The 22,726-nt window shown below is 43.5% G+C and overlaps 2 protein-coding genes across 2 annotated transcripts; both read left to right on the top strand.

Moving 5' to 3' along the window:
• Window positions 1-1,524: 1,524 nt before the first annotated feature.
• On the top strand, window positions 1,525-7,604 carry LOC117822515 (gamma-enolase-like). Its single transcript, XM_034697303.1, has 12 exons — window positions 1,525-1,609; window positions 1,776-1,871; window positions 1,989-2,047; window positions 2,131-2,200; window positions 2,316-2,449; window positions 2,527-2,749; window positions 2,831-3,028; window positions 4,772-4,848; window positions 5,268-5,392; window positions 5,492-5,600; window positions 6,756-6,814; window positions 7,005-7,604. Exons 1-12 carry the CDS (start codon window positions 1,525-1,527, stop codon window positions 7,072-7,074), a joined length of 1,305 nt encoding a protein of 434 aa, XP_034553194.1. The 3' UTR covers window positions 7,075-7,604.
• Window positions 7,605-10,122: 2,518 nt separating this feature from the next.
• atn1 (atrophin 1) lies at window positions 10,123-22,508 on the top strand. Its single transcript, XM_034697196.1, is given in 17 exon segments — window positions 10,123-10,337; window positions 12,471-12,608; window positions 13,008-13,110; window positions 13,531-13,650; window positions 13,837-16,697; window positions 16,862-17,078; window positions 17,214-17,693; window positions 17,695-17,808; window positions 17,810-17,945; window positions 17,948-18,126; window positions 18,128-18,527; window positions 18,530-18,559; window positions 18,562-18,610; window positions 18,612-18,709; window positions 19,928-20,095; window positions 20,219-20,399; window positions 21,843-22,508. Coding segments are annotated over 15 exon segments (5,163 nt in total). The 5' UTR covers window positions 10,123-10,337; window positions 12,471-12,608; window positions 13,008-13,014; the 3' UTR covers window positions 21,877-22,508.
• Window positions 22,509-22,726: the final 218 nt, after the last annotated feature.

Raw genomic sequence — 22,726 nt, 5'->3', positions numbered from 1 at the left:
TCCAGATGGAGCACACAAGTGGAGCAGCCAATGACAGCCACACTCTTTTGACAAATCACTCCCATAGCAGGCTCCTCTTCTTTCTGCCTCCCTCTGTGCTATCTAGCTGTATCTTTAATTACATCCAGGACTATTTTAAATGCACGTCCCCCTCTCCAGCACGCACCGCTCCCATCACCTGTCAACCTACCTTCTTGTCTGCTTTAATCCCCATCACAGGATCTCTCATGTTCTCCACCAAGGCAGCTCACTTTGTGCATCTGTCTGAGCTTAGATGTATCCTTCTCTTCATCTCTTTGTTTGGATATGTTCTGCCTGTCAACCACATCTGAAGTATTACACGTGTTTGTCTCTGTTTTTTTTCTCCTTACCTTTCAGCCTTTTATGTCATTATATGCATGGTAACAGCACAGCCTGGATTTGTCAGCCACCACAAATTAGCTTTTCATGTTAGCAGTGTGCTGGGACAATATTTGCACACGTCATTAGTGATTTGGTTGTTAGTTAGCAAATTAACAGATGTACACACAGCAGGCAGTGCCAAGCCAGTGACAGGATTTGCAGGAAGTGAGGATGACGATGCTAAATGCAAAAGGTTGGAAAAAGATCAGGATATAAAAGGTCAAGTGTAAATTGCAACACATCTTTCTCAGCTTTTCCTCTGACCTTTAATTTTCCTGTGCCCTCAAAAAAAAAAAATACAAGTCACCCCTGCTATCTTACTCCATCCTCCTTCCCACCCTCCTTTTTTTCTGCCCTCCCCACCTCTCTGCATCTTCCAATGACTCACACACTCCCCCTCCCCCCCTGCGTGTCATATGTTTTCACCCCTTCCCCCCCACCTCCGTGTCCCTCCATCTCTGCCTCTCATTCGCCCACCATCGCTCACTTTCTCCGCCAGGCTTCAAACACGCTGCAGGTAACGCTTAAAAAGATTGATCCCTTTCTTCATTCCTCCTCCATTCCTCTAAGCCTCCTCCATCTTCTACCCCCCTCCCTCTTCTTCTTCCGCTCGTGTTTTCTCACCACTTCATCTCTCCATTGGTCCATGTTCTCTGTCACTGACTGAAACAGCACAGAGCATAGAGCTGGGTTGTGATCTGGAACAGGTTGACAGTAGATGCAAAAATAGGTATGTGCTATTAGCTTTTGATTTATGTTCTCTTGGCTGTATGTGTGTGGTTGTGTGTTTGTGTGTGTGTGCCAGCATCTCCATGAGAGCATCTTCTCCCCCTGCATCCATCCTTTAGGCTGCGTCACTGATATCACAGTGTGTGTGCATCTGAGGAAGAGGAAGAGAGAGTCAAGAACTTGTGATTAATGTTGAAATAAAGGATTAAATTCTGCTATTAGCTGCAATGAAATACATCTTTGACATTTGATATTTAAAAATGCATCCGTCCCTCTTTATGCCTTTTCTCATGATCGTCCTTTTTTCCCTTCGAAATGAGATTAACCGATTGCAGAATTGTGTGTGTGTATGAATGCTGAAGCGTGATCGTTGATATTTTGTTTTTTAACAGGATGTCTATAGTGAATATTGTTGCCAGGGAGATCCTGGACTCCAGGGGCAACCCAACTGTGGAAGTCGATCTGCATACTGCCAAAGGTTAAGCAATAAGGGCATTTCTATGATTTCAAGTTGTCTAATAATGACTTCAGTTGTGTACCTTGTTTACTCTGCACCCCTCCTGTATTAGCCGCACCTTGCCTTTACATGTTTTGACCTTCTTGTTGCCTCCTCAACCTTTCACCCCTTCTACCTCCCATTCCAGGTCTGTTTAGAGCCGCAGTGCCCAGTGGAGCATCCACCGGCATCTATGAGGCTCTGGAGCTCCGAGATGGAGACAAGACTCGCTACAAGGGAAAAGGTGAATGCTTATAACAAGACTTATAACTCCGACATCTTCTCTCATGTGACATTAATGTGGGCTGAGATTATTGGTTTACAAGGACCCAACATATCTGCTCCTGTCCTGCTGTCTCAGGTGTAACCAAAGCTGTAAATCACATTAATGACACCCTAGGACCTGCCCTCATCAAATCTGTGAGTAGCAGTGCAGAATCGTACCAGTACTACACAGAAATGTCTGAACCATTAAGTAAAGACTTAACCGGTTTCTCTGTCAGGGGATCAATGTGTTGGAGCAGGGGAAGCTGGACAACCTGATGATAGAAATGGATGGCACTGAAAACAAATGTAAGCCTCACTCTGATCTCATGCACCCTGATGACATACATGTGTCATGACATGCTTTTGTGTGGCCACTGACTGCCCACATGTGTTGTTGTTGTTGACTTTGCTTTTCCCACAGCTAAGTTTGGGGCAAACTCTATTCTAGGAGTATCACTGGCCATATGCAAAGCTGGTGCAAAAGAGAAAGGTGTCCCGTTGTACCGTCACATTGCTGATCTGGCAGGAAACAGCGAATTGGTACTTCCAGTTCCCGTGAGTCCTGGTCTTAAAGGGTTATTCTTACAAATACTCAAATATTTTCTATTCTTACTCATCTCTTCCTTATTTAGGCTTTTAATGTGATCAATGGGGGCTCACATGCTGGCAACAGACTGGCAATGCAGGAATTCATGGTACTTCCTGTAGGGGCAGAGTCTTTCCGTGACGCTCTACGTGTGGGGGCAGAGCTCTATCAGACACTGAGGGGTGTCATCAAGGAGAAATATGGGCAGGATGCAACAAATGTGGGAGATGAGGGAGGGTTTGCGCCTAATATTCAAGAGAACAGTGAAGGTAAGCACATGTCATATGATCACTCCTTTTCCATTATTTCCTGAGATGTGACCTTACATCCTTTTTGCCTCTCTCCTCCAGCCTTGGAGCTGATAAAGACAGCCATAGAGAAAGCTGGCTTCACAGACAAGGTGGTGATAGGGATGGATGTTGCTGCTTCAGAGTTTTTCATCGAGGGAAAGTATGACCTGGATTTTAAGTCTCCGCCCAACGCAGCTCGTAACATCAGTGCTGATGAGCTGGCAAGCATCTACCAGGGCTTCATTAACAACTACCCAGGTGTGTACTTTGATGTGTGTGTTTCACAGAATTCTACCCTGAATTGGGTCAAATACATGTCAGGTATACTTTGTTTTTCTTTTACTATTGGTGCAGTTCCATAAAGCACATGATGTGTACAACTTAATTTCACTGTGGACCTTTTTAAATCATTTTCATGTTGAACCAAGTGAACTGATTAGACAAGAGGCAGTCCTTGAGGGCTGATATTAAGTATAACAGCACTGAGACTTTTAACTTTGCGTATCATTTTGCCTCAGGTGTTTGAAATGGGATATGATAATGCCATTAAAGGAAATATACACAAAAATACACCCAATACAAAGAACCTGAACTCCGGTTTCATGTAGATATACAAAAAGTAACAAGTGTGCAGAAAATGAGTAGAAATGTTTTTAAAAAGTAATATCACACTTGAGGACACGCTGTGATTATCTGTCCTCTATCTGAAACACAGCAAAGCTCATATTCAACACAATGGCACTCTCTCTTGTGTAACATTGCTTAGTTAAATAAAGGGAATGTTTTAACCCTCTTGTTATGTTGCGGGTCAAATTGACCCATTTTAATTTCAAACATATTTTTTTTAAAAGTATGAGACTTCTTCTGCTTGGCTTAATTAGCGTAATCAATATATAAAATAAAAATGGTTCATTTCACATATTTGCAACTATCCCTGCATTTTTATATTACATCAATACTGTTCATGGGTCTATTTGACCCGGCAGTCAAAGTGGAGGCTAAAAGGGGTCAGAAGTTTCAAATACTAATGGTTTCTTTGCAACTCTGTCCATTTTAGGCAATACAAATCTGGGCAGCATGTGACAGAAGAGGTGTCTCGTGTTAATTTATCAACATCACGTCATAAACAAATAATACAATTCAAAATGTAAATAAAATAAACAAAAATCTATGTAATTTAAACTGTTGTATTTATATTTAGGTCTTTCTAATGAACATTTAAAAAAGTTTTAACTTTAATTTTCATAAAAAGAAACAAACAAGTTATCCTCTTTGAACCATGATCTGTGAGAATTAAAGAACACCATTGCACTAAATATTGATTTAAATGGTTAGTAATGGAGTTAATAATGAGATTTAGAAAATGTTTATTGAGTTTCTTTTGGGTTCTGGCATTTTTGGATCATTGAATATGCCCCGGGTCAAATTGACCGAAGCACATTATTGCGGCCCTTGAGAAACGAACAAAACAGGAGGGTTAAACATTGACCTCTAAACACAGGCCCAATGAGAGAAAGCAAAAGTGTTAACAGCTAAATGAACCTCTATCAATTAATGGGCACGCCAGCTTATTTTTCACATCTCTACGATTGCTGTATATCTTTCATCACGTCTGCGATCGAGAATCTGAGAGAACAAGGGAGCCAGCATGTCTCCACATCCTGCTCTCTCCTCCTGACACTTGTGCCTGTTAAAGAGGTTTTAATTATGTGCCACAGTGCACATTTGGCAAGCAGGGACCTACTCTGATGTGGCTCTTTACCCTGTCAATGGTGTGCTTCCTGCTTGTGTGGGCAAGTGCGTGCGTGCAGCTGCGTGTAATACGAGGGCCTTTTAAGACATTACTCCCATTAGAGCCATTATTGCGAATGTCAATGGTGCTCCGGTCCTTTTGACTTGGAGGTGAGGAATGGGGGGAGGGGGGGTTCCTGCTGTTCCCTAGCAGGTCAAATTAACAGAAGATAGCAGGAAAGAAGATCTTAACTGTTCTCTTTTCCTCAGTGGTTTCTATTGAAGATCCTTTTGATCAGGATGACTGGCCGGCTTGGTCACAGTTCACAGCCTCAGTGGGCATTCAGGTAAGATGACATACATTTTCCTTTTTATCTTGAAGTGAATTGGTTCAGTCGCTCTTTACAGAGGTACTTGAACATTGCACTTGAAACAGTGGTTGAGATATCTTAACTTTTAGTGACTAGGGTGGCCACAAAATGCCCTCTTTTTCTGAAGTATTGACAACTCAGTTGCACACTCTCTTGCCTGGTAGACACTAAAATCACCAAACTATGAGCTCAGACTTCTTACTGAACTCTTGGAGAAATCTCAGCAGAGTTATCCTTTAATTTGATTGATTATACTGCAAATAAGAAATAAACATACGCATCTGCGCTGAGGTATATAAAATGTTAATACTTAGGCTCAGTAGACTTGACGTGGACTTATATTGTGGTCACAAATTGCACCTCGGTATGTCAGTAACGTTGTTTTAAATGTGCAGGTGGTTGGAGATGATCTGACGGTCACTAACCCGCGCAGGATACAACGAGCTGTAGAGGACAAGGCCTGCAACTGCCTGCTGCTCAAAGTCAATCAGATTGGTTCAGTAACAGAGGCCATCAAGGCGTGAGTAGAATTTGTGTGTATTTGATGCACAGACATGAGCAGACATATGGGTGTATAAATGCATGCATTGATTTTGTATCCTCTCCCCCTGCCTCTCAGGTGTAAGCTTGCCCAGGAGAACGGCTGGGGTGTGATGGTGAGCCACCGCTCTGGAGAGACGGAGGACACTTTTATAGCTGACCTGGTGGTTGGCCTCTGCACTGGACAGGTAATCTACATTTGTGCCATTGTAACATAAACAAACAACTTACATTTGGCCCCCTTTTGACACACTGTAAACCTGAACAGTACTTCTAACTCATAGCCATTAAGGGTACAGCCCTAAAAACCAGGTATTTAGTTGAACCAACAATTAATTATTGAGTTATCCGAACGATTCATGTTGTTTTAATTAAATATAGATCAATTTTATTGAGTTAACATCCATGTCCAAATAACAACTTTTGAGTGTACAGATAGACGCTGCGTATGATGTCATCATCATCACCACACAAGTCTTCACACACTTGAAAAACCACAATGTCTGTGCTTTGCGAAGTGGCAAGTAACGAGGAAAGACAATGCCAAACCGCTGTACCGGTACAGGAAAGACGAACAATGATCCAACAAGGGAAACAGAGGAATTAAATACACAGAGTAATTAACACAGGTGTGGAACACAGGTGAAACTAATGAGGGGAATCACAAAGGGAGGGAAACATTCAAGGGCATGACGTAAAATTAAACTGGAGACACAAGGATTCAGAACTACAAAATGAAACAGGAAACACAAGACTAGACTAAGAAAACACAACGAGACATGGATCACTAAACACTGAAGGGAGACAAAGGATAACTAATACAGAATAAACACAGGGAGGAACCAAGGCAGGAAACACAAGGAACAAACGAACCATGACTTGTACTCAGTTTCATCTAGTATGTATGAATATAAAATATTTAAAAAATGTAACTAATAAATTTGAGTTGGGGAAACTTGAAAATTAAAAAAAAGGAAAGAAAACAATTGAGTAAGCTGAAACTGTATTTTATAATTTCAGTTATACTCAAATTGTATTTCCGCTACTTAAAAGCTGTTATGTAATCAGTCACAACAAACATTCTGAGTAATTTTAACTTGTTCGGGTTTACAGTGCATAATAAGAAACAAAACATAGACACAAAGGCTCATTTAAAAATAAAGGTAGAAACAAGACTAACAAAACAACTATAAAACATGCATGAAACTTTGTGAACCAGAGCAATAGTAGCTCAAGTGTTTGGCAATGTAGAAGTGGATGGTATACTTTTCTAGCAATTTTAGTATTATGGACTTCTTAACTCAGAAATATAGTTGGTAAAAATATGTTTTGTCTCCCTAAAGATCAAGACTGGAGCCCCCTGCCGCTCAGAACGTCTTGCAAAATACAATCAGCTTATGAGGTTAGTATTGATACAGTAGCTTTCTTTGCATGCATATATAAAACATACATATAGAAAATCAAAGTTTTAACCACTTTTATATTTCTCTTCTTCTTTCCTTCTTTCCTTCATCTCCTGTTGTCTTCTTAAACATTTATCTGCTTCCTCTACCTCACTTTCTGCTCTCTTCCTAACCTCCTCTTCCTCTCAGGATTGAGGAAGAGTTGGGTGACCAGGCCCGCTTTGCTGGCCACAACTTCCGCAACCCCAGTGCTCTTTAAATCCCTTTAGGTGCTGCACACAGGAAAGCACACATAACATACAAAACATGTTATATTTCCCGGACAAATATATATAATAATGTTATAATAACACCTAATTCAGCAGTGCTAAAACAAATGAATACACTCTTAAAAGTATACAAACTAATTAGTTTTCACATAACCTAAAATTAGTGTAATTGCAATATATTAATATATTTAACAGATGCTTAAGTAAGAAATAAACATAACTGACTACAGATGGTTGGAGCAAATCCTGTACAAAACCTAGAGGAAACAAAAGCAGCGTTTCACCTCTAAGCAGACGAGCACTTTCCCTGATGAACTTGTGATTTTGTTTCTTCTTCAGAACCCTGAAGTGTTTTCTGATCTGTTGTACCCTGTTGTTTCCTCTTCCTCCTCTTCCTTATGTTGTTTATAATGCGAACACTCAGAGGCTTGCACCAACATTTTGTGTGTGTATGTATGTGTGTGTTATTTTGTCTGACTGGTTAAGCTTAATAAAGAAATGAAATAGATATTAACTTGAACCAAAGCTTTTATTGTTTTTGTTGAAATGTGAAACACTGCTGTGTCTCCTCTCTCTTGCTGAAAAGATGAATATTCAACTGTGCCATGTATGCCTTACAACCTTGACCCAGCTTGGGCTGTGCCACAGGGTCCTATAGTGCAATACCCCACCTCTCAAAAAAAAACATGTTTCTATAGGCCATAATGACTATAATGTTATATTAATATGTTAATGTTGAAATATTTATGTTGCACCTGTTTCAGCCGCATTTATGCCCATTGAAAATTAACTCATTATCATACAATGCAAATACATTAAAGAACCATATATGTGTGCTACTGAGCATTAACGTGTTTCATGGAGCAGAGGATATGATGACTCGTTGCCTGTAAGTATTATAATGGTGCAAAAAGTCAAACTTCACAGACATGTTATCAACAGCCTTTATTGGAATGTCAATGTACATAAATGTGGTTTTTTGAACGATGACAAGCCGGAATGAAAACAAGCTGAAGTGAAACAGGAGTAATGATTCTATTTTTAAAATGTAAGGAGTAGAAAGTACAGATAATTGCATGAAAATGTAAAGAGTAGAAGTAAAAAATCGGTTGAAAAATAATTACTCCAGTAAGGTATAGATACCCAAAATTTCTACTTAAGTAAGGTAACAAAGTATTTGTACTCTGTTGCTTGACACCCCTGTTTATACAAGAGGAAACAAAGAATAAATAAATATGTAAATAAATGAATACAAATTATATTGGCAAAAGCATAAACGTGATATGTATTTTTTTTTAATGTGGTCATATCTAATATACATGCAAGGCCTGTTTACACTGGTAAAGCATAAGCTACTGGATGGTATTGGTCCACCACTTGTCCACATTTTAATGGTAATATTTAAGTCAGTTTTAAGATAAGATAAGATATTATATACTATACTATATTGGTCCCCCATTTGGGGAAATTATTTTGTTACAGCACTTTACAACACGGGACAGAGGAATACAACAATGTACTAATGTAGTTAAAAATATAATAACAATAATAATAGTAATGATACAGGTAAAATAGAATAGAATTGAATCAAATAAAATAAAATACAATAAAACAAAATATGGCAAATATTACAGATGTACACACTATGTACACTTCTATCTGATAAATAGACTGTAGGGTAATATATTGCCTGGATAAAATTGCACCAGGTTATTTTAAAAAACATCCACAGTATGAAGAACAGTGTGATTCAGATGGATACAATAGTTATTTGTGAATGTGCCAAGTCACACAGTAACTGCCCTGTAGTGAAATGAAAGATGATAAAAGATGATAAACGGGAAATTGCAGTGCTGGTGTTTCCTAAGCATTATAAAAAATATGTAGCAACTTCGAGCTCACACCTGCGAAGGACTTAAACAACGCCAGTCGTCTACAACGCAATGTCTCACACACACATCATATAAAGGCTGCACGCGCCGGTCGTCGTCTACTGCAAAAGCTAAGCAGCAGAGGGAGCGCGAGCGCGGCGAGGCCTCTGTTCCCGTCATGCCGGGCTCCTGGTGATGATGATGATGAAGGAAGGCTGGAGCCGCGCAGGCGCGTCGTGTACAGTCTCCGGCCCGGTTTCCATGGCTACCACACAATAGGAGACGGGACAGGGGGCTGTGTGAAGGGGGAGAGAGAGAGAGAGAGAGAGAGAGAGAGAGAGAGAGAGAGAGAGAGAGAGAGAGAGAACGACAGCAGTGGAGGGGAGGAGGAGGTCTGCAGAGCCGCTTGACTGGACACACCGCTGCAAGCTTTTCACAGACAGACAGACAGACAGACAGACAGGCAGACAGACAGACAGACAGACAGACGTAGGGCACTGTTTAATAGTTCATTTGATAAATGCTTAATCATTCCATCCGACTTGGAGTTTCTTTTTTGTTAAGTGGCCAACATTCTCATTAAATGCTACCACATTTAAGCCCATGCATTGTGTCTTTCTATCCACCCTTCTGCTTATTTAACGTTGAATAAAGAGGGGCCTTCACAAACAAAGACCTTTGGGACATTTTCTCTCCTTCGCGAGACGAAAACCAAAGTGCTAGTTAGTCTGATGCAGAGCCTCTCCATACAGTAAAGGTGACTCTGAAGGGACTAGGCAGCAGAGACAGACAGAGACCCTCCCTCTTGATCCCCTCCCTCTTCAGAGTTTTGGCCCTCTCTCTGCGCCTCTCTTCCTCCTTCTCCTCCTCCTCCTCCTTCTTTAGCCTCCCCCTCTCTCTCTCCTCATGCAAATCACGCCCTCTCCTCTCTCCCTTTCTCGCACCCGACGTGCATCCCTCTCTCCGGCTCACCCCTCCGCTAAAAAAAAATTGTGACTGTAAAAGACCGGAGAGGGGGTATAGAAAAAAAGTGCAAGTCGTCTTAGAGAAAGAGGGGGAGTAGGTAGGGTGGGAGAGGGGGGGCAAAAAAAAGAAAAAGGGGGCGAAAGGGGGTGGGGAAGAGGCGAGGGTACGCATCAATTTGTAGTCTTCAGTTGGCACCCCTGTTTTTCCTTTCCTGCAACGAATAGAAAGAGATTTTCTTCTGCATTATTGTTATGATCGGAACCCGTTGCAATATGAGACTGCACGAGCCTCTGTTGACAGACGCCTCGGCTGTGAGGTGTGCGTGTCAGCGTGCAACATAAAACGACAGAACAGAGGGAGAGAAAGGAAAGGAAAGGGAGAGTGAGAGTGAGAGCACGCATCGCTGGATATCATAGGTAAGCAGAAGGAAAAAATGGATGCTTATGCTCTGTGTTTGGAGGTATTCCTGCTGGCCACGTTTGTGCTCTCCCTCCCATTTTTCCCTTTGTGCGTTAATGATCGTTATACTCCTGCGTTATGGCTGAATATGTCCCGGTGAATTAATGTTAGGAGTGTGCACGACGCGCAACCACATTCCAGCAAGGAGAGAGAGGGGAAGGAGAGCCGGTGTGAAATGCCATGATTCGCCATTCCATATCATTTTTCTTTTTTAAGATGTGCAGCGTCTACAAACAGCACTGCTGCTGCTGCTGCTGCTCCTGCTCCTGCTGCACAGGCATCCATTCTGATTGTGAAACATGTATGTGCTGCTGAACACGACTCCTTCGGTGCCGCCGGGCTTAGTCTGAGGCAGGCTAATAGAGAGCAGCTTTGGCCGGTCTCCTCTGCATGTGTATCAATAACATTTGCAGGAGGAAGAAAGAAGAAAGAGTCGTTGCAGCAGTAGAGGCTCGCTGGCTGGTGATGTAAGCAGAGCAACTGCATGCTGCTGCTTTGCATCCCATGCAGGGGACAATTTGTTGTTAATGCATGACTGTATGTGTGTGTTTGTGCGTGCAAAAAGGGCTGTGATGTTATTGCTGGTGTGTTTGCGTCCTATTTGTTTACGGACCATGTCTGAGGACCTACCAGTGGACCACAGTCAGGACAGTGGCTGCCACCTGTAACTGGGTTGCATTATGTATACAGAAACCCTCTGGGCACTCAATGTGTTCTATTCATGTAATTAACTTAATTATGTGTTTGTTAATTAGGCTAGCATGCAAAAATACACGTGTCATATTTTACTAGTATGATTATGGAGTGTGGACAGTAAAGATTTCACTCTTTGAGACTGATTGAGTCAGTCACTGCAGCATGCACTAATAATTAATGCATAGCCATGTGTAGTGGAGCTGCTACAGGATTTACAGGAGCTTGTCTGCTTTGACTCAAACACAGGCACACGCACACAAAAATCTGTTTAGCCACTTCGTTTAATGGATGCATAGGAGAGTGTGGCTCTGCTTGCTTCTCTGCCAAATATATCCTTTTTTCATCTAGTGGTGTGCACTATTTATAACCTCATTCAATATACATGAGGTATTTTTCATCACAGAGGTACATGAATGAACAGATTAGACAAACACAAAGTAGCCCATGTGTTTTCACGCACATCCAAATGGATAAAAGATCTTGACATTGTACATTTCCCTAATGGCTGGTTGGCTGGATAAATAAGCACGTGATTCTGTTGGCCATAACCAGGTCATCTGGGTTAACCACAAGTGGCTGTGGGTTTGGGTTGTTGTGGTGAAGGTGGAAAGAGGGGTTGGGCCCAATATTGCCAAGATGTATGTTTGAGTCTTCTGCAGACTCACTTCCATAGTGCAGGGTAATAATCAGCACTATTCTTTTGCTTTATATTGTTATCTGTTGTTAAAGTGTTACAGCTATAAATTATAGTGAACCTAAACCAGTGTGTTCTGTGGGTTTACCCATTGTGCCTGTGGGTTTTTGCTGCTTTGGTAAAGATAGACAGAAGGCTCACAGACAAATGTTTAAAGGGCAGTGAAAATAAGTTGTGCCAATACAGAGTGAAGCATGCTGGGATTCTAAATATTGTAACAGTGCATTCACTGTTTCGAAGTAAGATATATTACAATAAAATCTTGTCCTTTATTAAATGACATTATTTAAAAAAGGTTAAAGGTTATACTCACTTTGAGTGGACTGTTTTTCTAATTACTAGTATGTATTGGTCTCTGGAAATTATATTTGTTTATATTTTAGGTGTGTATTTAATTTGTGCAGTGTAAAGTGGTGTTGTGATACTAAAAGCTACATATTTTAATTACGCTGCATATGCAAAGCACCGTTGGGAGATAAGGATTGAAAATAGGCAAAAGCCATAACCTCTCTGTGCAACACATAGGTTTCATGCGCTGATTTTAAAACTGTAGTATACTGCATTGTTCCTATCAAAATATGTTTGTGAGATATGATATGTCTGCGTTCTTCCTTGAACTTTTTTAATTTGCAAAAAATCAACCTCTCTGTAGGACTTGCAGATACACATGGAATAATGCCTTTTCTATGCTTCTTTACAGGTTCTGGGTAGCTCTCATGGTGTAACATACTGCCCAGTACATAAGCAACAGAGACCAGTTCAATGCCTGCAATGGCTTGTGTTGTAAAATGGACGTTTTAAAGAAGAAATAATGAAAACACGGACACACAAAGAATCGGTATGAACCTGACCTACGTTGTTGTTTTTTATCACAATTCAATTTGTGGTTTAACTGAATCACAATTAGTTCAATATGTGATAGTTTTTAATAATACCACAATGAATAAGAAGTCAATTATTTGTTTGGTTATTATGAGATTCCATGCTCATATTTTGCACTTTTGACAGCTTTCTTCAGCTGCTCTTCTCTTCACTTCCCTCTTTATTCTACTCTTGATTCTGCCCTTGTTACACACCACCTTGAATTAAATGAACATGACATTCCTCTGGCTTGCATCAACTCTTTTTTTCCCTCTACAATCTCCACATCTCTATATATTTTTGTATACTGCCTTGTTTTATTCTGTCATCTTCCTTCCTTGGTTTTTACTTTTCTGCTGGATTTTTGGTCTTGCAGATGCCCTATGCGCAGTGGGCGAAGGCGGGGGGCAAGTGAGGAGAGAAGGGGCAGGCGCCCAAACCCCAGCCCCACTCGCCCTGAACGCAACGATAGACAGACGGTTAGAGTTTACTTTTATTTTATCCATCATTTTCTTTTGGTTGTTGTGTTGGCCATGGTTTTATGTGTGTGCATGAAGACTAAAGAGTTGTCTCTCTGTATTGGATTTTTTGCGAGTGTGTGTATGTGTGTGCGTGCTGTCTGTGTATGAGTCATCAGTATGATTGCCACAGACTTACCCTTGCATTGTCAGTATTGTTCGATCGTGTGTTTTACAGCATGGCACTTTGAAATCTTTGATATTTCATGTTTGACATATCTACTGTGTGTGTGTGTGTGTGTGTGTGTGTGTGTGTGTGTGTGTGTGTGTGTGTGTGTGTGTGTGTGTGAATAAAAGTGTGGCTTTGTTCTAAAAGCAGTCGTGGGCCTGCTAGGGATTCAAAGGCATCACTACAGAATTAAAAGTCTTGTGTTGTTTTAGCAAAGAGGTGCTGGTGAGGAATTGGCTGGAAATCGCTTCAGTCGCAGATCACAAGGGCATGATTCATCCGAGAGTGAGGGGGAGGAACTTGTGTCTCCTCCAAAGAGGCAGAAAGTTCAGGTTTGTGTTACATTTCATCAACCTGTTATATAAAGACTAATTATAAATCTTTGATTCAGCTAAATCATCCAAGGGGTGCTGTCTCAGCTACTCAGAGTTACATTCTGTTCCGTGTTGACAGACACTATTACCACAGCTCTAAAATCCTGATTTATTCCTTATCCACAAATGATCTTTTCTTGTCAGGATTCGGCCTCTACCCCAAACCCTCCAACATCAACACACTCGACTGACAGCTCTGCTCCTTCCAATGTCCCACCTCCAACTTCGGTTGCCAGCCAATCCCGTGAGAGTGACAATGAAGACGGCCAATCCCAAGGCAGCAGGAGTTCAGTTGTGGGGAGCTTGGCCAATAGCAGTAGTAGTCTGAGCAGTGGGCGGGATATAGACCAGGACAATCGTTCTTCATCCCCAAGTCTCTCCGCTTCCCCTCTGGGTAGCCTGGACTCTGATTCCGATGGCCCCGACTCACCAAAGCAAGGAGAGAGGGAACGAGAGAAGGGCAAGGAGGGAGGAGTGAGCAAAGTGGCAGGAGAGGATAGGAGAGCACTAAGAGAAGGAAGAGGAGGGGAGGAGTCCTGCGGAGAAGGAGAAAAGCGGGAGGTGGATGCCCGTATTGAGGACTGTCCATCTCTTAAGCCCCCCTCTGCTCCCTGCTCTTCCTCGGGTCTGACTCCCTCCCTGCGTGGAGCGGGGGATTCATCAAATGATAGCAATAGCGGGAGAAAGTCTTATTTTTCCCTGGACTCTAAACTGATGTGCAAAGTTGAGTATGGTGGACCGACAGGTGTTGACGGTGCACTGAGTGGCAACAGAATGAATTCCAAAGCCAGTTCGCAGTGTGTGTCCAAGGCAGCTATCTCAGGAGGAGATTTTTCACACAACAGTCCTAATATTCCCCACCCTTTGCCCTCTCCTCTTCCTCCTCCACCTGCCCTGAAGCCCCTGGAGCTTGGGGGACAAAACGTGCCCGCTGAGGTTAAGACGGAAAGAGACAAAATAGAAAAGACAGACAAACTCCAGGACAAGTCCAATCCTCCGTCTCTGTTGCCTCAAACCAGTCCCCTCCCACATTCCCAGTCTCAGCCTCAAATCCAACCCTCCACCCATCCTCACCACTACAGCTCCACTGGCTGGCAGGGTGGCACAGCAACTGGTTGCCAGGGGAGCTGGGGTTACACCCGTTACCCTGGAAACCACCACCCGCACCAACCCCAGCACCAGCCGCCTGTGCAGCAGCAGCAACTTCCTTCTGTGTACAACCCTCCGTCCTCTCGCCACTCCTCCTCCCACCCGTCTTACCTCCCCCATCCCCACCCCCACCCCCACAGGGAGTACCTTCCCAGGTACGCTGGAGGGGGAGGGGACAGAGAGAGGGGGGCCGCAGGAGAGAGGGAGAGGGGAGTGAGGGGGGAGTGTGGGGGGAGGGAGATCAACAGGGAGTTCTCTTCTCCTATTGGCAACAGCAGCAACAATAGTAGCGGGGGTAATAGCAATAGTGCCTGTGGCGGGATGGGTGGGACCAACAGCATCCAAGGCAGGGAGTTCGGGGGTCTGTCGGTGGGCCAGAACCGGGACTTCCAAGGTTCTGGCAGAGATGGACCGAACTGTGGCCCAGAAAGAAGAGACTTTGGTCCAGCTTTCAGAGACAGAGACAGAGAGCGAGACAGAGACAGAGACAGAGACAGAGACAGAGAAAGGGAAAGGGAGCGGGATACAGGGCGGGACTTTCCTCTGCCAAACCAAAATCAGACTAGAGACTATGGCCCCAATGGTGCTGGAGGGGGTCATCCAAGAGACAAAGATGGAGGCAGATGGGGTGAATTTGGAGGCCAGACAAGAGAGGTAGTAAGCACCAGTAACCCAAATAACAACTCCATCCCTCCAAGTTCAACCAGTGGGCTACCTGTCGCCCCGTTGATGAACCGAGACCCTCCTGTATCACCCCAAAACAATCCCAGTCACACTCCCCATTCCTCCCAGCCCCCACATCCCCACCCACATCCCCCAAACCCATCCAACCGAGAGTTCCCTCCTCCCATGGACCAGGCACAAACCCCCTCCTCTGGGACAGACCACTTTCATAGAGAGTATCCTTCTACTGGAGGAAAAGACTTTCCTGCTGGGGCGGCACCTTCAACAGGCACAAATCGAGAGTACATTAGCCCTCCTGGGGTGACTCCAAACATAGGGCGTGAGTATTCAGGGCCCGGAGGAACCAATCACCCCCACCCAACTCACGCCCACTACCAGTCTGGGACTAGAGACAGGGAAAGGGACCCCAACCTGCGTGAACCTGCACTGTACCAAAACCGTGGAGGGCCAAATCAACCTCCTGCATTATCTCCTTCCTCTTCTTCCAGCCATCATGGACACCCTCCGAATGCCCCTTATCCCCCTCCACCACCCTCTCTACCCCCACCTCAAACTTCCCATGTCCAGCCACCTCCATCAAGTATGGCACCCAATGTACGTCCCCCACACTACCAGTCCTCCTCCCAGACTCCTCCAACACCCCTATCTCCTTTACCAAGTCCATCCACCAATCAGATGGGGAGTTTCCCATCTTTTCCCCCAGGCTCTTCCTCTGGACCCAACATGCCACTTCCTGGTCCAGTTGTGTCCTCCAGCTGTTCACCTGGATGTCGCCCCTCCCCTTTTCATGGCACTATGAACAGCCACCCTCCCTTCAGTGGGACGTACCACTCCAACGGGAACAGCAGCAGCAACATGACAAACAGCAATAGCAACAGCAGCGCAGCCAACAACAGCAATACCAACTCGCAATCACTCTCGCCTCAAAGTGTCTCCAAAGGACCCCCACCTCTTAGTAACTCTGCCAATAACAGCATTTCCGCCCCAGCCTCCAGCACTTCACTCCCTGGTGGAGATGGACCTATGGATTCAGCACCACCTCCAGCACCTGTCATCAAAGAAGAACCAATAGAAGAAAGGGAAGAGAATGAAAGTCCACCACCAGTGCTGAGAAGCCCGTCTCCTGAACCCAAACCGGTAGACATCCCCATCCACGCCAGCCAATCAGCAAGGTAAAATTGAAATTACATCATCATCCTCCCGATGTGTCACCCTGTTCAGTCCTTCTTGATACAATTAAATGTAATTAACAATGAGTGTAATAGTTATAATAGCGATTCTTACTCCTGATGGTTGTCGTATTGATGTACTGCACTGCTGTGTCACTCTTGTCTAGGTTTCACAAGGTCCTTGACCGAGGCAGCGGTAATTCCTGTGCCCGTAGTGATGTCCTTTTTGTCCCATTGGATGGCTCTAAACTGTGGAAGAAGAGGAATGAGGTTATTGAAAGGGCACGTAGGGAGGTGGAGCAGCGGGCCAGAGACCTAAGAGAAAAAGAGAGAGAACGAGAACGGGAGCGTGAGCGAGAGAGGGAGCTGGATCGACATCTACAGGTGTGCACATTTGAGCGTGATAATAATGTTAGATTTAATGGATTTAATGTAGATTGAATTAATCAATTTAATGGGAGGGAAGTAAAGCAGATCAGGGGTGTGTGATTTATTATCTTTTACTGTTTTTGTCAGCAGCAGCAGAAGGACGTTAACGCCACCGGAGGAGGTCGCCAAGCCTCCTCTCTCTTCTTCCCCTCCTCGACCTCTATCATTCTTGATCCTTCGTCTTCTGCCTCCTCTTCCGTTGTGAACTCCATCTCTCATGCCCCCCCTCACCAGCATCATCACTCACACCCACATGCACACCTTCCTCCAACACACCATATCCACCCTAGCCTCGCTCACTCAATCCCACACTCCCTCCTCTTGCCATCAATGGCTGGAGCCTCAGCAGTAGTTGGAGGCCCTCAGGGAGCCTTGGGAATAGGTTTGGGTGGTCCATATCTGGGCCCTGACACCCCAGCACTGAGGACCTTGAGCGAATACGCCCGCCCTCATGCCATGTCTCCACTTGGGGCAGCCAGTCGTGCTCAGGCACACCACCAACAAATGCACCATGGCCACCCACATGTCCACCCCTCATTTTTCCTTCCCCAGTTCCAAAATCATGGTTTAGGGCAACCCACATCACCTGCCTGCTGATGCAGCTACAGCAGCAGCTATTTTGGGCTTTTTGTATGGTGGCAGCCTTGACGGTGGTCCAGGTGTTGGAGGCCACCCTGGAGTGGGAAGGAGGCCCAATACCAGGAGGGATTGGAGGTGGAGGGTTAGGAGGAGTTGGATTTCCTCATGCCATGGCTGCACACAGAGAACGTATAAAGCAAGGATTTGAATTTAAGAGCGATGAGCGAGCCTACCCACCAGGATCCTACCTGATTCTGCAGCTCTTGCTCTTGCTCACTCTCATTCTCATGCCCATGCCAATGCCCATGCACACTCCCTGCTCCTTGGAGGAGGTGCAGCAGGAATAAATGAGGTTGCGCTCTATGGCACTCCTCCTCCACCAGCACCACCTTGTCCCCCACACCTTCAGAATCCAACTCTGGCCCCCAATAACTCGACCTCCCAACCCTCCTGCCCCTCAGCCTCTGTCTAATCCACCTCCCTCGTCTATCCTCCCACCCTCTCTCCCCTCTCACCCATCATCCGCCCCACCGGCCGCCCCCACAGCCCCACCAGGCCCTTCTGCTCCGCCACCAGCTCCTCCTCCTCCCCAACCTGCCCCACCAACCTCCAATGCCACCTCACTTCATCACCCAGTGCCTCATTCTTCCTTTCCCAGTTCCCTGTCCTCTCATCTGCCGCCAGCCCCTGCCCCAGCCGCTCCCACTGACCCATACCCTACTCCTACCCGCTCTCCTGCCTCCTTTGAGCGAGAGAGGAGTGGGGAAAGAGAGCGGGAGAGGGAGAGAGACAGAGCACCTTTGCCTGCTTTTGGGGAAAGAGAGCGAGAAGAGAGAGGGAGAGAGAAAGGGGAGGAAGTGTGGAGGTGGGGCAGGAGGAGGAAGTGGAGGAGGAGCGAGTGGAGGAGGAGAAAAATCTGGGACGACTTCAGATGTTAAACGTGACGCCCCATCATCACCAGCATTCTCACATCCACTCGCATCTTCACCTGCACCAGCAAGACACAGGTACCGACTGTTACTAACTCATTTACACCAATGTGCATCTCCTGAAACATTTTTCCATCAAAATGTTATTTTTGAATTAAGAATAGAAAAATCAATAATTCAAGTTCATAAACCAACACTGACACCCTGGTGGACTATCTGATTGAGTATGATGTCACACATTGCTAAAAACTACTGTGCCCATGTGTTTAAAAAGATTACTGAGCCCTTCATCAAAGAACTTTTTTACTGACTTTAGAATATTTATATTTTAGTAGGAACAAGTGGGCTCAGGATTTTGCTGCAAACTGGGTACTGAAGTTAGAAAATAATGGATAGATGGACTAATGTAGTTATGGTATTGGACTCTACGTACAAGGGAACAATAGGCAGAGAGAAACTACATGAATAATGTTAACATATTATTTAAATTGTAAGCGTCATTTTTCTTTGACGCTTTGAAAGATTCTACTGATTTTAAGTTTAAATGTGAATGTTAATACTTTTATTTTAGAGTTACAGTGAGTGCAAAGATTATGTTAAATTTTGTGTTTTCTGTTGAATAATTATTTGGATATTTGATCATTTTTATCTGAGTTAGCCCTCCTATTATGTTGCCGGTCAAATTTACTCTTTTTAAAGTCTATTTTAGGCAATATATGCCTTCCAAAAGCTAAATGCAGCATAAAAATCTGGGTAGCATGTGACAGAAGAGGTGTCGTGTTAATTTATTAAAATCACTTCATAAAAAAAACAAAATTAAAATTTGAAATAAAATAAACAAAAATCTATGTCATGTAAAACTATTTTATTTATATTTAGGTCTTTCCAATGTACATTAAAAAAAGTTTTAACATTAATTTTAATGAAAAACGAGTGAGTTATCCTCATTGAACCATGATCTGTGAGAATTAAAGAACACCAATGGACTAAATCGTGATTTAAATGGTTAGTAAATGAGTTCAAAATTAGATTAAAAAAATGTGTATTGGGATTTTTTGGGGTTCTGACATTTTTGGATAACTGAATATGCCCCGTGTCAAATTGACCCAGGAACATTATTGCTGTTCCAGAGAAACGAACATAACAGGAGGGTTAAGGTTTTTTTTGAGGATTTCAAACCCATTAATTGAAGGAAAAATGTTTGCTAATGGAGAGATTATTGTTTTTGTTGGTAAATCAATGCTTTGACTTTTATTGAATATATCCTGTATTTCCTATTACATCACTGGCATCCAGCGACGGGCGGGGTTCACCCCCTGATGGACCCGTTGGCGTCGGGGTCTCCTTTGGCACGCCTCCCCTACCCAGGAGCCACACTAGGCACCCCCATCCTGGCTCACCCCCTCACTGACAGCGAGGTGCTCCGCCAACAGCTGTTCGGTGAGGAGAAGGCTCCTCGTCCATGTACTTGTTCAGTTTTTTTCTCCAAAAACTCCACTGTGCTTAAAGTTTACGATGAGGTTTTTGGAATATGATGATGATTACTGACCGTCATGTTCTTGCCCACTTTCTGTTTCTTTTAATTAGGTGCTCCTTTCCGTGACCTGCCCCAGCCGTCCTCCCTCACTGGTCCAATGTCAGCAGCCCATCAGCTCCAGGCCATGCAGCAGGCCCAGAGCGCAGAGCTGCAGATCCAGAGACTGGCCCTGGAACAACAGTGGATCCATCACCATCACCACCACTCCCTCACCCAGGAGGAGTATTACAGGTAAAGAAGCTCTGGAAAGATCTGTCACAACTTACATTTTGCAAATGTGGGAATGTTTACAAGCTGTCCTTTCATTGTCATGTGACTGTGTCATTGTAAGGACACGAATGTGAATAAAAGTGAAGGGAATTAACAAACCATTTTAATTTCATTAGTTGATCCGCTACAGAAAATACAGTGGATGGTGAAAATCTGGGATATTGGGGCCTGTTTTTCAAAGTAAAGCATTAAATGTGATAACTCTTTAGCGACCCTCTGTTTACAGCTAATGCTAGCACTTAGCCACCTCCTAACTTAAGGTGCATTTCGACTAAGAGTTCCGGGGTCTTTTAGCCCCCAGAACTACTTTCCCCGGAACTAAAAGGTTCCTCTGCCTCCATTATTGTCTGGGTTTCGACCACGGGCTGAAGTCCAGGGTAGATTGTGCAAATCAGGCCAGTCACATATCGAGAAAAAAATACATATATTAAATAATATTTTTAAATCTTAATAAAAAAACTAAACTAGTATGCATTCCCAGGAACTCCCTCTGTGTTTCAACAACTGTGTAAACTCCACAAACACTGTTACGTTCAACTGAAAGTCCCAGGACCTTGAAAAGTACTCCCACCAAAGCAGGGGCTTTTCAGGGGGGAGATTATCTACCCCTGAACTAAATTTAGACCCTGGTTCCTCCGGTCGAAACGTACGTAGTTCACGGGTAAACTCCCTAGTTCCGGGGTAAAGTTCCTGCGGTCAAAAAAACCCCTTAATGGATGAAAGATGAACGGTGGCAAATTGCCAACAGTGCTTTTCTAGATTTTTATTGATACAGAGGGAAGAGATATATTTATTGCTTACATAGGGAGAGATAGCTTCCTAGCTCGTGATGTTAGCTAACAAGTGCTGAACTCTAATAATAGCTACTGTCTGAGGGGTATTAATGGGGTGTCAAATAAAATGTTATTACCATGGACTGCATAAAACCCTAATGCAGTCTCAATGACATCACCAATTGGTTTCTGGGGAGGCATCATGAAGCCCAAGGATGGTGCTCACCATAATAGAAATGTGGATTCCAACTGCATATCTAGAAACCGGTAGGGGGGTGTAGTTGAGGCCATAGCTTTGCTGTCTGTCAAACAGCTACAATGCACCTAGCTGTCAGTTAAATCAGCCACGCCTCTTTTAAAATGGACTCAAATTGGGTTTTGTTGGCTTTTTGAGCCAGTCTTAAGTTGATACTCATGGGACTGCAGTTTTGTGCACTTTCGCTTTTGCTACAATCTTTTGCAACGCAGGGTTTCTTCTCTATGACGTAACTTTGAACAATAAGCAATGCCGTTTTAACAAATGTGAAAGAAAAAGCACCACTCTGCAAATCTCAAACCTCATCCTTTGCTGTAGCCTCTTTATAAACTTGATATTGTTCTCTGACAAAGTTTCTCTTTAACCCTTTTTTAGTCACCTGAAGAAAGAAAGTGACAAGACCCTGTGAGGGAGGGACACGACAAAGGGCAGCATGGAGAAAACTGAGGGAGGATTGTGCAAAATTCAACACAAAACTAGGCACTGAAAAACAATGAAAGAACAAAGACTCAAAACAGAAGCTAAGGGACTAATGGACTATGGACTGGAATCCACTGAAGAAAACTGGATTTCGAAGGATTCACAAAAGAAGGGAGAAGGGGGTTAAAGTGTTGCACACAGTCCCTGCTAACTGCACCACATCGAGGGCCCAGACTTCAGCGCTTCCCTGCATAATGTTCTTAAAATCCAGTCCTGTTTTGTATTGTGCTCTGTAAAGTATATTAGATGTGGGAGGCAATAGTGAAGTACAGTTTGTGTAAAATACTTGATGCCAGAAGGAATGTGTACATGAGTCTTTTATGTCATTGCATGTAGCTAGGCGCTTCTTCTGAACTGGTGGAACTTTTTGTTCTATTTTAGTAATTCCCCCCTCATTTGTATCTGAGGGGCGTTCAATATGCATGAGACCAGCAATTTAGTGTTATGTTCATGATCAATAGTATTGTTATTATGATTAATGTTGTCTGTTTGTTGATAATGATATAATTATATATACAGTACATATTATTTGTATTATTTTTTTACATTTTCATGGTATGGCGGTCGGTTTTTATTTTTATTTTTTATTTTGAATTTACCTTGTGAAACAAGATGCAAATGAAGGAAAAAAAATCTGGAAATAAATTATAATCTTTTTTTGCTAGTTGCCTGTGTATTCATGCGTGTACTATTTTTCCCCCATTCACATACATTCAGAGTATTTGTCCCGTCTTTGTTTTATACAAGTCACTCATGCACAAAGCATATCAAATTCCTCA

This window comes from Notolabrus celidotus, chromosome 12, assembly GCF_009762535.1.
Source record: "Notolabrus celidotus isolate fNotCel1 chromosome 12, fNotCel1.pri, whole genome shotgun sequence".
In the NCBI taxonomy this organism is placed as follows: Eukaryota; Metazoa; Chordata; class Actinopteri; order Labriformes; family Labridae; genus Notolabrus; species Notolabrus celidotus.
The sequence above is the reverse complement of the archived record's forward strand: the minus strand, read 5'-3'. Positions and strand labels throughout refer to the sequence as shown.

Coding starts and splice junctions, on each gene's coding strand:
- LOC117822515 (XM_034697303.1), top strand. CDS start 1,525: ATGTCTATAGTGAATATTGTTGCCAGGGAGATCCTGGACTCCAGGGGC. Junction 2,201..2,315: donor GGATGGCACTGAAAACAAAT/GTAAGCCTCACT, acceptor CTTTTCCCACAG/CTAAGTTTGGGGCAAACTCT. Junction 5,393..5,491: donor GTAACAGAGGCCATCAAGGC/GTGAGTAGAATT, acceptor CCTGCCTCTCAG/GTGTAAGCTTGCCCAGGAGA.